General features: G+C 61.9%; 1 protein-coding gene across 1 annotated transcript; it reads left to right on the top strand.

Moving 5' to 3' along the window:
* Positions 1-5,430: 5,430 nt before the first annotated feature.
* On the top strand, positions 5,431-10,055 carry PLPP2 (phospholipid phosphatase 2). Its single transcript, XM_054174893.1, has 6 exons — positions 5,431-5,561; positions 7,696-7,847; positions 8,195-8,472; positions 9,011-9,068; positions 9,330-9,506; positions 9,616-10,055. Exons 1-6 carry the CDS (start codon positions 5,510-5,512, stop codon positions 9,751-9,753), a joined length of 855 nt encoding a protein of 284 aa, XP_054030868.1. The 5' UTR covers positions 5,431-5,509; the 3' UTR covers positions 9,754-10,055.
* The last annotated feature ends 1,458 nt before the right edge of the window (positions 10,056-11,513 follow it).

The raw sequence follows: 11,513 nt of genomic DNA, 5'->3' as shown, positions 1-11,513 counted from the left end.
TTTCAGTTGTTCCTTTGGTTTGTTTCAAACCCCAACAGAAAGGAGAGGAGGAGGAGGAGGAAGAAGAGGAGGAGGAGGAGAGGCTGGGGGGGGGGAGGGAAGGGGAGGCAGAACTCCTCCCATATTTATGTTCTTCAGTGTTTACAGATTCACCCTGGGGTCTTTCACCATGAGTGTGGAGCTGTTTTTCCCCCCCCCCCACAGATCTTTAGGGGAGAGGGGGTGGAAAGGGCTGGGGCCAGGGAGGGGGAGGGGAGGAAAAAAAAATCATCTGGTGGGGGGGGAGGAAAAAATCACCTGGGGGAGGAGGTTTGGGTTTGGTTTTCTTTTGGTTGGGGTTTGGTTTTGGTTGGGGTTTTCTTTTCCCTTCTTACAAAGCACATTCACTTTGAGCCGCTCCCAATGCTGGACTCTTTTTCTCCCCTTTCCTTCTCCCCTTCCCTCCCCCCTCCTCCCCCACTCCCCTCCCCCCTCCCCAGCCCTACACTGTGAAGTGATACTGCCTTGAAGACCCCTCGCCGTTATTTATTTGATTAAAAGACTCATTTGGAAGTGAGACCCAAAACTGGCCTCTGCTTGGGGGCCCCCCAGGGTGCTGCCAGGAGCAAGGGAAGGAAGCCCCTTGGCTCTTCTGTCTGATCTTCTCTCCCCCCTCCCCACCCCGGGCACGGTGCCTGACCTCCCCCCCGCGGCCCCGGGGCAGGATGTTGGCAGCGGATGGTCGCAGTCCCCGGGGAGGCGACGGCCAGGGCAAGGCTCTGTGGCCAAAGGCTGATCCCAGCCCATCCTTGGGGAAGGGCCAGGCCTGCAATCCTCTGGGGATGTGGTCTTGGGTGCTCTGACTCTCTCAAGGCCGGCTCCAAGTCCCCGGGGCAGCAGCTGAGCTTGAGCTGCTCCTGCTTGCCCAGGAGCATCCTCACGGCAGGGGTGGAGAAGGCTTTGTGCCTGGGGCCTGCCCTGCCAGGCCCAGCTCTGTGGAGCCTCTCTGAGCAGCCCTGGTGCTGCAGCTCCTGTCCCAGCGATCTGGGGCTGGATCTTGGGGTTCCTCCATTCCTGCCCCATGTGCTCTGCTGGCCAAGAAGGCCAATGGGATCCTGGGCTGTATTAGAAGGGCTGTGGTCAGCAGGTCAGAGAGAGGTTCTCCTCTCTCTCTTCTCTGCCCTGGTGAGGCCACATCAAGGATATTGTGTCCAGTTCTGGGCCCCTCAGTTCAAGAAGGACCTCAGGGAAAGAGTCCAGCACAGAGCCATGAAAATGTTCAAGAGAGAGGAAGATCTTCCTCAGGAGGAGAGCCTGAGGGAGAGGAGGAGGCTTGGGGTGACCTCATTGAGGGTGAGCAAGATGTGCAGGCTGAGTGCCAAGAAGACGGAGCCAGGCTCTGCCTGCTGGTGCCCACAAGGGGCAATGGTGGAAGCTGAGGCAGAGGCAGTTCCATGGAAACAGGAGGAAGAATTATTTCCCTGTGAGGGTGGCAGAGCCCTGGAGCAGGCTGCCCAGGGGAGGCTGTGGAGTCTCCCTCTCTGGAGGTATTCCAGACCTGCCTGGATGAGTTCCTGTGTGATCTGCTCTGGCAGGGGCCTTGGACTGGATGATCTCTCGAGGTCACTTCCAGCTCCTAGCATTCTGTGGCATACCTTGTGCCAGGGGTGCCAGTACCACCTGGCAGGAGGCCAAGCTTCCTTGACTGAATTTTCCCTCCCAGCCTGGCTGTGGAGGTGTCCATCCATCTCTCTTGGGCTCTTTGAACCTGGGCAGGCTTTGGAGAGCTGCTGGTGCTGGGAGGCTGATGGGGTCTGTCCAGAAATAACCTCCTGAGCAGCAAAAGAAATGTTCCTGCTGCCACTGCCTTGTGTGTTTCCACCAGAAGGCTCCTTCCACACCACACAGCCTCTCTGTGCCAGCAGAAGCTCCTGAAATCCTGTTCTCCACCTCTTGCTTTCTGTCCTGGGACCTTGAGGGAGGCAGAATGGGGCCTGCCTGGGGCAGAGCCTGGGTCCAATGTTGGGCACAGCTTGAGGGGTGAGAGTGAGGTCCCTGAGGAGGGCTGGGAAGGGCAGGTGTGCTCAAAGCCCTCAGCTGGGAGTCACTGTCCCTCAGTCCCCACATCCTTTGAGATGCCATTTCTTGGCCCTGCAGAACAAGGATGATGTTTCTGAGGGGGACAGGGCAGCAGGGCCAGCATCCTGCTGAAGGTTCCACATCCCCCAGGCTCTGCCCACTCTGCAGGGTCATAGAACCATAGAATTGCTTTGGTTGGAAAAGACCTCTGAGGTCACTGAGTCCAACCATCAACCCAACACCATCCTGGCCACTAAACCATGTCCCCAGTTGCCATGGCCCCACCTTTCTTGAACACCTCCAGGGATGGTGACTCCATCCCCTTCCTGGGCAGCCTGTTCCAATCCCTGACCACCCCTTCAGTAAAGAAATCCTTTCTAATATCCAATCTAACCCTCCCCTGGCACAATCTCCTCTTATTCTATTCCAGACCCTGGGGAGAAGAGACCAACCCCCACCTTGCTGCAGCCTCCTTTCAGGGAGTTGTAGAGAGCCAAAAGGTTTCCCCTCGGGTTCCTTTTCTCCAGGCTGAGCAACCCCTGTTCCCTCAGCTGCTCCTCACCAGACCTTTTCTCCAGACTTCTTTGCCCTTCTCTGGACCTGCTCCAGCACTTCAAAGACCTTCCTCGAGTGAGGAGCCCAAAACCGAGCCCAGGATTTGAGGTGTGGCCTGCCCAGGGCAGGGGCACGATCGCTGCCCTCCTCCTGTGGCCACACTGGTCCTGATCCAGGAGAGGATGTTGGTGCCCTTCTTGCCCACCTGGGCACACGCTGGCTCTCGTTCAGCCCATGGCACCCAGCACCCCCAGGTCCTTCGCTGCCGGGCAGTTTCTAGCCCCTCGACTCCGGGCGCGGCCGCTGCAGCCGCAGCTCTTTAACGGCAGAGGGGGCCGGAGCCCCGCGCCGGGACCGGCTCCGCGCCCGGGGGTCGCATCACCGGGGGGTCCCGGACCTTCGTCCTCTGCTCGGTCACTCCCTCCACAGCTGCAGCGATCGGGGCCGAGGGTTCGGCTCCCCAGCTCACCCACACCACCCCCACCAGCGGCTTCTGCCAGGCGGACTCGGCCCCGAGCTCGGCGCCGTCCTCCCTCCCGTGAGCTTCCGTGCGACGTGGCGGCGGCAGAGGCGTGGGCAAGCCCCCGGCAGCAGGGGGAGAAGGGTTTCGGTCACCCTCCTCAAGCAGAGCATCAGCAGCACCCCCGGGATGGGATCTCCGCGCTCGCCCTGGGGCTGGGAGGGGCTGGCCCCGGAAAAGCCTAAGGGAAGCCGGAGGAATCCAGCAGAGCCCAAGAGGTGCCAGGCTCCCCCATGGACCCCCTGGCACCAGGAGCTGCGTCACTGGGGGGAAGCTGAGTCCCGAGACGAGAGCAGGAGCTGCTGCGGTCCCTGTGACACCCCCGAGTGCTGGCCCCAGCCGAGAGCAGCCAGTTCAGCCGGGCTGGGCCGTTCCTGGGTGGCTCCTGCCAACCTGGCACCCTCCGACAGCCACGGCACTGCGCGGGGCAAAGTCCTGCCCGCGGCACAGCACTGCATGGGCCAGGGAACAGCTGCCTGCAATCAGCTCCTTCTGCCCTGCTCTGGCATGCAGCTCTGAGCCCACAGCATGAGGCAGCATGACCCCTGTCCTTGCTGAGACCCCACCATGGCCCATGCCAGCTGTGAGGGTGGCTTAGCATGGGCAAGGACTGCTAGGGACTGTGATGAGAAAGAGAGGTTTGTTAATTGCAGGAATTAAAGCCAGCAACACCTCCGTGGCATCATCTGGGCATCCCACAGGTGCCAGCCAACCTCCCTTCCTCCTGCTCCTCTGCCTTGGGGCTTTTACCCACCCACCACCAAGATTTGGGACCTGCAGGCATCATCTGCAGGGCAACTTCTCACCTTGAATCCTGAGATCAGCTTTGGGCCTCTTACTCCAAGAAGGACATTGAGAGGCTGGAGCAGGTCCAGAGAAGGGCAACAAAGGTGGGGAAGGGTCTGGAGAAGAGGGCTGGGGAGGAGTATCTGAGGGAGCTGGGGGTGGTTAGTGTGGAGAAGAGGAGGCCCAGGGCAGGCCTCATTGCTCTCTACAGCTCCCTGGAAGGAGGTTGGAGTGAGGTGGGAGCTGGTCTCTTCTCCCTAGGCTCAGGTGATAGAAGGAGAGGAAACGGCCTGAATTTGTGCCAGGGGAGGGTTAGGTTGGAGAGGAGGAACAATTTCTTTGCTGCCAGAGTGGTCAGGGCTTGGCACAGGCTGCCCAGGGAGGTGGTGGAGTCCCCATCCCTGGAGGTGGTTGAGAAAGGTATGGACACGACAGCTGGGGACATGGTTTAGTGTTCTTGGGTTGACAGTTGGACTGGATGATCTCAGAGGCCTTTTCCACCTGAAACAATTCTATGATGCTATGAAATCCTGCCCCAGCAGCCGTGCCAGGGCCCTGGGGTGCAGCCAGGCAGTTGTCCTGGGGCAGACTGGGACAGAATGGAGCAGAGGAAAACTCTCAAGTGGTTCTGCCCATCCCCTTAAACCCCAGGGCAGCCCAGGAGCCTTTCCAGCTTCCCACAGCAGCCTCCACGTTCTCCACAGGCCACTCACGCCACACTTAAATAAACCACCCAGAAGCTACTATCATTTGGGGTGGTTTCTGTAGTATTTATGTTTCCTTCCATTCCTGACCAAGAGTTGGGCCTGAAGCAAACAGCCAGGCTCTGGTCGATCCCATCCCTGCTCCCACCCGAGGACTCACTGCTCAGACCTTTGCTCCTGTCCCTGCCCTGGGTGTCCCCTGCTCAGCCTCTCCAGCCCCAACAGGCAGCGCTGAAGCCTCTCTGAGGCTCCCAGAAAACACCATCCCTTGTCCCAGAGTTAAACCGCAGCTTAAACCAAACCCATGCCTTGCCCTGTGTTTAAATCGGGCTGCTCAGAAGGTCCCGGGGAGCTTCCCCCCTGTCCCCCGGCCCGGCATCACCACCGAGTCCGCGCCGGATCTGCCACCGCCCCCCTCGCTTGCGGCAGCCTCCTTCTTCCACCCTCGGAGTTTTCTTTTGTTCCCGTTTTTCCCCCCCCTAAGTCTCGGGAAAGTCCGAGGCCGGCGGGACCCACGCGGTCCCCACATGCAGCCCTGCTCCCTTCCTTCTCCCATTTCCCCTTGGAGGCAGCCGGGGAGACCGGGGCAGGCGGAACGGGACCCGGGGGTCCACAAGGGAGCGGGACCGAAGGCTCTGGAGAGGGGACCGAGAAGCGGCTGGAAGCGAAGAGGGGGTCCCGGGCTGGACCCTCCCCCGCCGCGCCCCGCACCTGCCCGGCCCCACGGGCTGGCCCCGCCCGCTCCTGCCCGGCCCGCGGGCGGGGGCAGCGGTTGCCGGAGCCGCCCCGTCCCGCCCCACCCGGACTTTACCTCCCGGTCGGGCCCGTGCCATTCCGGGCCATGTGAGCACCGGGGCTGGGCCGCGGGGCCGCCACCGGCAGCGGGATGGAGCGCAGGAAAGTCTTCGTGGTGCTCGACGTGCTCTGCTTGGCGGTCGGTGAGGGCTCGATACCGGCGCCGGAGCGTCCCCGGGTCCCTCCGGTGGGGCTGTGGCGCGGGCTGGCTTCCACGTTCGCGGGGCGGTACTGGGGGTCCGTGGTCCCCTGGTGCTTCTGCCCGAGCGAGCTTGCTGCCGGTGCTGTGGGGCCGGGTTGGGGGCGGCCTCGGAGGCACCTGCCCGGCCCTGTCCCGGGAATCGGGGCCCCTTCGTGGTGGTGCGGACGGAGGCGGCGGGACCGAGCGACAAGGAACCTTCCGCTGCCCCGGGACCACCGGGCGCCGGAGAGGGTCCCGTTGTCCGGATGCCTTTGGAGGCGAGGGCGCAGCGCCCCGGGGTCGTGCCCAAGTGGAAGGCAGGGGATCCCTGGGCGGGTCCGGCGGCCCGTCGCGGGGACCGGAGCCGGCTCCAGGCCGGGAGGCGGCCGGCGGGGCCCCGCCGCACTGCTTGGGGAAGGCTGTTTCCTCCTCCTCCTGTTGCTACCCTGGCTGCCTGCCCGCCGGTCGGGCCCCGTTGCTCCGCGGGCAGCCGGAGCGGGACCCGGGGCTCCCATAGCTCCGGGCGGGCGGGTTCGGGGTGCCCCTTCCCGGTACCCAACCCCCCCTCCGCCTTGCCCCCCCAACACACACACCCCCGGTGCGGGTAAACGCCCGTTTCTAAAACAGACGCTGAGAAGCACCTAATTAGGATGGGCTAAAAATAAAGGCCCAGGTCGTAATTTCAACCGGAGCCTCCCGGGCCGGGAGCTGCTTTCTTGGGCTCTGAGCACCGGTGGGGAGCGGCCGGTTCCTGTTTGTTCGGGTCGCGTTTCCTCGCCGGTGCCTTTATTTTTAGTGGAGCTTTTTTGGGGGCATGAAATTATCCAGAAGGAGAAGTTGGTGTCTAATTTGAGCTGCAAATGAATGTCTGAGGTGTACACGGAGGCGTCCCGGAGCCACCGGGCACCGGCTTCCCCCCGCCGCCGCTGCCGCCACCACCCCCCGGAGAGGGGCGGGGGGAAACCGGGACTAGTTCCCTGTTGGAAGGGAACGGAGGGAGTGGGACACACCGGGAGCGGCGGGCCAGGGTCTCGTTGTTGTTGTCTCCGTTTGCCCGGTAAGGGCAGGAGGCGGGGGGTCTGGGCGCGGGGGGTCCCCCGGGGCGGGCGGGGACAAAGGTGCGTGTTCCCGGGAGACGATGGAGCTCGGGAAGGCGGAAACCGCTGGGAAAGGCGGAACCGGGAGCGGAGCTTGAGTTTAAGGTGGACCGAGGGGCCGCGCTCGGGGAAGATCATCCCAGAGCCGGCTGCACCCCGCGTCCCTCGGAGAGGGTGACCCCGGGCTGCTCTGGCCGCATCTTCAGGGGCGAGGGGTCGCCTTCCAGCGGGGGGGTTGGCACAGCTACTCCATGGGGCTGAGACCCTCCAGAACTCCTCTTGATCTTGGGCACCATCCCGTCCAAAGTTGAGCTGTAAAATGCCCTTGGTCAGAGCTGGGACATGCTGGGTGGCAAAGCCTGGACTGATTTCAGCCGGTCCCAGCATCTCTCCAGAGCCCTGCCAGGAGCTGGGGGAGAGGAGAGGGTGGCAGGGGCCAGGAGAGACAAGAGGGTGGGAAACCAAATGCTCTGGGGTCTGGATCACCTACCAGCATCCCCGGGCAGTGGCTCTCCTGGAGCTGGTGTGAGGGTTCTGCTGGGAACACCTGAGGCTTGGAGGGCTCTTCCCTGCTGTTCAACAGGGTTGAAAGATGCCTATGCTCATCAGTCCCGTTGAGCTGCATCCTCCTAGGCCTAAAGACCCTGGGCAATGTGTGAGGAGAGGGCACAAGACCTCCTGCCCCAGGCCCTGTGACTGCCATGCCTGGGAAGAAGCAGGACAGGTGTGGGGGCTCGGCAGGTGCCCGGTTGTAGCTGTCTCCTGTGGTATCTGAGTGCTGCAGGCAGCTGTGAGCCCTGATAGGGCCCTATCAGCATCGGGGGCTGGTGGGTGCATGACCTCTTGCCCTGTTTGGTGACCCACGACTGTGTCCCCAGAGGAGATTCCTCCCCAGCAGTGGGAGCAGAGACCCGGGGTGAGGATATGGCATGGTGCTGGGTACCTGTGTGGAGCCCATGGTTGGGTGTCTCCGGCCCTCACCTTCTCTCTGCCTTGCAGCATCTCTGCCCTTCATCATCCTGACCCTGGTGAACTCCCCATACAAGAGGGGCTTCTACTGCAACGATGACTCCATCCGCTACCCCTACAAGGCAGACACCATCACCCACGGCCTCATGGCTGGGGTCACCATCACCTGCACTGTTGCCATTGTAAGGAAGCACCATTCCCTTCCCTCGGGGCAGGAGCCTCCTGGCACCTTAGATCCAGGAGCTGGGGCCCAGCACAGCCCACCCCTAGGCCCCCAGCAGGCCAACAAGACCCCTGGGTTGAGCCCTGCTTTGCTGAGGGTCAAGAGTTTCCTTTTGGGGCGGTGAGATCCATATCCCGTGGGGATGGCTCCCTGCAGGGAGAGGCTGCCTGTGAGAGCTCCTGAGGCAGCTGGGTGCTGGGAGCCCTTCTACTGCAGACCTGAGAGGGGAAGCATCCTGTATCCCTGGTGCTGGGGAACTGCTTGCTAGCACCAAGGCCCTCACCCTTTGCTCCTCGGTGTCTGCAGATCTCGACAGGGGAAGCCTACCTGGTCTACACGGAGCGCCTCTACTCCAAGTCAGAGTTCAACAACTACCTGGCTGCCCTCTACAAGGTGGTGGGGACCTTCCTTTTTGGGGGGGCCATCAGCCAGTCCCTGACTGACCTGGCCAAATACATGATCGGCCGCCTGCGGCCGAACTTCCTGGCTGTCTGCAACCCTGACTGGTCCAAGGTGAACTGCTCCATCTACGTGCAGCTGGAGAATGTCTGCCAAGGGGAGAGCAGGAATGTCACTGAGTCCAGGTGAGCTGCTGTGGGGGGCCACAGCACAGGGCCCTGTTAGGCAGTGCTGGGCTCCTGTGAGCTGGTGGCAGCCCAAAGTGTGCTGTTGTGGCTTTCCAGGATCTGAAGTGGGGGCTACAAGAAAGCTGGGGAGGGACTTTTGAGGGTGTCAGGGACTGATAGGACTGGGGGGCATGGAACAAAAATAGAAGTGGGGAGATTCAGATTGGGTGTCAGGAAGAAATTCTTCCCCATGAGGGTGGTGAGAGCCTGGCACAGGTTGCCCAGGGAGGTGGTGGAAGCCTCATCCCTGGAGGTGTTTGCAGCCAGGCTGGAGGTGGCTGTGAGCAACCTGCTGTGGTGTGAGGTGTCCCTGCCCCCCTGCAGGGGGGTTGGAACTGGCTGAGCCTTGAGGTCCCTTCCAAGCCTGACAGTTCTGTGATTCTGTGATTGATGTTCTGCTGCAAGGCAACCTGCAGAACAGGTTGGGGCTTACAGAGGCCCAGCTGGACACTGGGGGCTTGCTCTCCTGGCCTGATCCATGCCTTTTGCTCCACAGGCTGTCCTTCTATTCTGGGCACTCCTCCTTCGGGATGTACTGCATGATGTTCCTGGCGGTAAGTGCTGTGCCCCGGGCAAGCCATTACAGAATCAGCCAGGTTGGAAGAGACCTCCAAAACCATCATCAAGATCACCCAACCCTAACTAATCAGCTAAACCATGGCACTAAGTGCCTCATCCAGGCTTTTCTTAAGCACTTCATTGCTGCAAAAAGGTGGGGAGCCCCCCCACGGATCCTGTCCTCTGGGGCGGACCGGTGCTCTGAGCGCTCCATGATCAGGCTGCTGACTGGTTTTTTCTCCCCCCACCCTCTCCAGCTCTACGTGCAAGCCCGGCTGGTGGGCAAGTGGGCCCGGCTGCTGCGCCCTACCATCCAGTTCTTCCTCATCGCCTTCGCCATCTACGTAGGCTACACCAGAGTGTCAGATTACAAGCACCACTGGAGCGATGTCCTGGCAGGGCTGCTCCAAGGGGCTCTCATTGCCGTCCTCATCGTGAGTGTCCCTTTGCCTTCACCAACCGCCCTGCCAGGCCGCTGCTTGCCGGCTGCGGCTCGGCGGGTCCCCTCCACAACTCCCTCCTCCTCCTCCTCCTCTCTTCTAGGTCCGCTACGTCTCTGACTTCTTCAAGCCCCGTCCCCCGCGGCCGTGCGGGGCCGAGGACGCGGAGCGCAAGCCCAGCCTGCCGCTCACCATGAGCGAGACCGACTGCAATCACTACAGCTACCGGGGCGGCCCCTGAGCCGCGCACCGGGGCTGCCGACCCGCCCCTCGCCCGCGCACCGCTCCCGCCACCGGGGCGGCCCCCGGGGACGCTGGCTCTGCCTTAACTGCTTGGCTCCTCCACGGCTCCGCTGCCTCAGGTACCCACAGGACTGCCCTGTCCATCCCTGCTCAACTCCAGCCCCGGCTCCCCGCGGTGCCTCCGCCTGCCGGTGCCCGGTGAGCCCAGAGCCCTGCCCATGGGAAGGGAAGGTCCTCGATCCCTTGCGCGTCTGAGTCACGCTCCAAGGCTGTTGTCTCAGCCCTCTGCGTGGAGGGGAGGGAGGGAGGGAAGGGAAGGGTGGCACGTGGGGGGTGGATTTACAGGGCTGGCAAACTGTGCCCAGCAGAGAGCAAACTCGTGGGGGGGGGGAGGGGAGGGAAAGTCCGAGGCTGCCTGTGCCGAGCCTGCCTTATCCCTGTCAAATTATCCAGCCTTATGAGTACAAATCCTCCCAAGCACAGGGGGAGGAGGACAGCTGCTGGGCTAGCAATACTTTTTTTTTTTGGGGGGGGGGGGGGAGGGGAAAGGATTAAAGCAATCCAGAGCTCTTCTCTGTTCCCTGATTACCTACTTTAAAAAGCAGCCCTGGCTGCCAGCAGCTGCTGTGAGCCAGGGGGTGCCCAGGGCAGGCTCCTCTCCGGGTGGTACCCAGCGCCGCAGCACAGCTTCCCGCACCCTGCCTGCTTCACGCCTGGCTTGGGGCGAGGGGGGGGGGGGGGGAGGATGCTCAAGCCTTTGGTGTCTTCTCCTGCAGCTTTAGCTGATGCTTTAGGGGGAGGGGGGGTTGCAGAGGGAGAAGTTTGTTTGCTTTTTTTTTTTCCTGTGGTAAAGGGGGATGTGGAGCTGGACACAGGGCTCCCAAACTCCCTGGGAAGGGGTGGGGAGTGGGGGCCACGGAGCAGTCAGTCCCATCGCTGGCACGTAGCTGCCTCCAGCACTGGAGCACTGAGGGCCTCTTCTGAAACTACATTTTCATGATGATGTGTTTTTGTAAAAAAAAAACAAAACAAAAAAAACCAAAAAAGAAGAAGAAGAAAAAAAAAAACCAAGGAAAAAAAGGGCAAATGTTGTTCTGTTTCTAAATTAGATCATCCTTAAAGAATGTCTGTGTCAGGCCTGATCTCTTGCTCCACGGATGCTCCTGGCCTTGCCAGTGCGTGGACTTAAGGCTTCAGGGTTTCCTTTTCCCCAGGGGAAGGGGTCTGGAGGCCCTTTCTAGCAAGGAGGTTTTGCTGGGGGACTGTCAGGGCTCTCCCAAGTTCCTCTGGAGAGGGCTGGTGGGAGCAGCATCCTGCCGTGGGGGGCAGTGCAGAGACTGGGGCTGGCCGGGCACTCCTCAGTCGCACTGAGACGCCGGCTTCGAGAGGGTTGCTCCTTGGCTGCCTGGCGCTTTGAGATGTGAGAAGAGCTGTGGGTAGGCTCAGAGGGACTTGTCCCAGCTGGGCCCTGTCCTGGCGCTGCCTTCACCCTGACCCTAGGAGCCTCCTGTGCTTCCCAGCACTGCGGCCGCCCTCTGCAAGGGGGAAGGAAGGGAAGGCGGAGAGAAGCTGTTGGAAAAAGTGACGCTTTGTGCCTGCAGCTCTCTCTGCTGCTCCAGCAGCTGGAGCCAAGGCAAGGCAGGGTGGTGACAGCCTTGGCACAGCCACCCCGTGTCCCTCCTGCTGTGGGAATGGCTGCAACAGGCACAGGCGGAGAGCCCTGGGCTGGAGGGCACTAGGAGGGCAGCGCCCTGGCGG

The sequence above is a fragment of the Dryobates pubescens genome, chromosome 31 (genome assembly GCF_014839835.1).
Source record: "Dryobates pubescens isolate bDryPub1 chromosome 31, bDryPub1.pri, whole genome shotgun sequence".
Classification (NCBI taxonomy): Eukaryota; Metazoa; Chordata; class Aves; order Piciformes; family Picidae; genus Dryobates; species Dryobates pubescens.
Note: the sequence above shows the minus strand (reverse complement) of the source record. Positions and strands in the feature narration are given on the sequence as shown.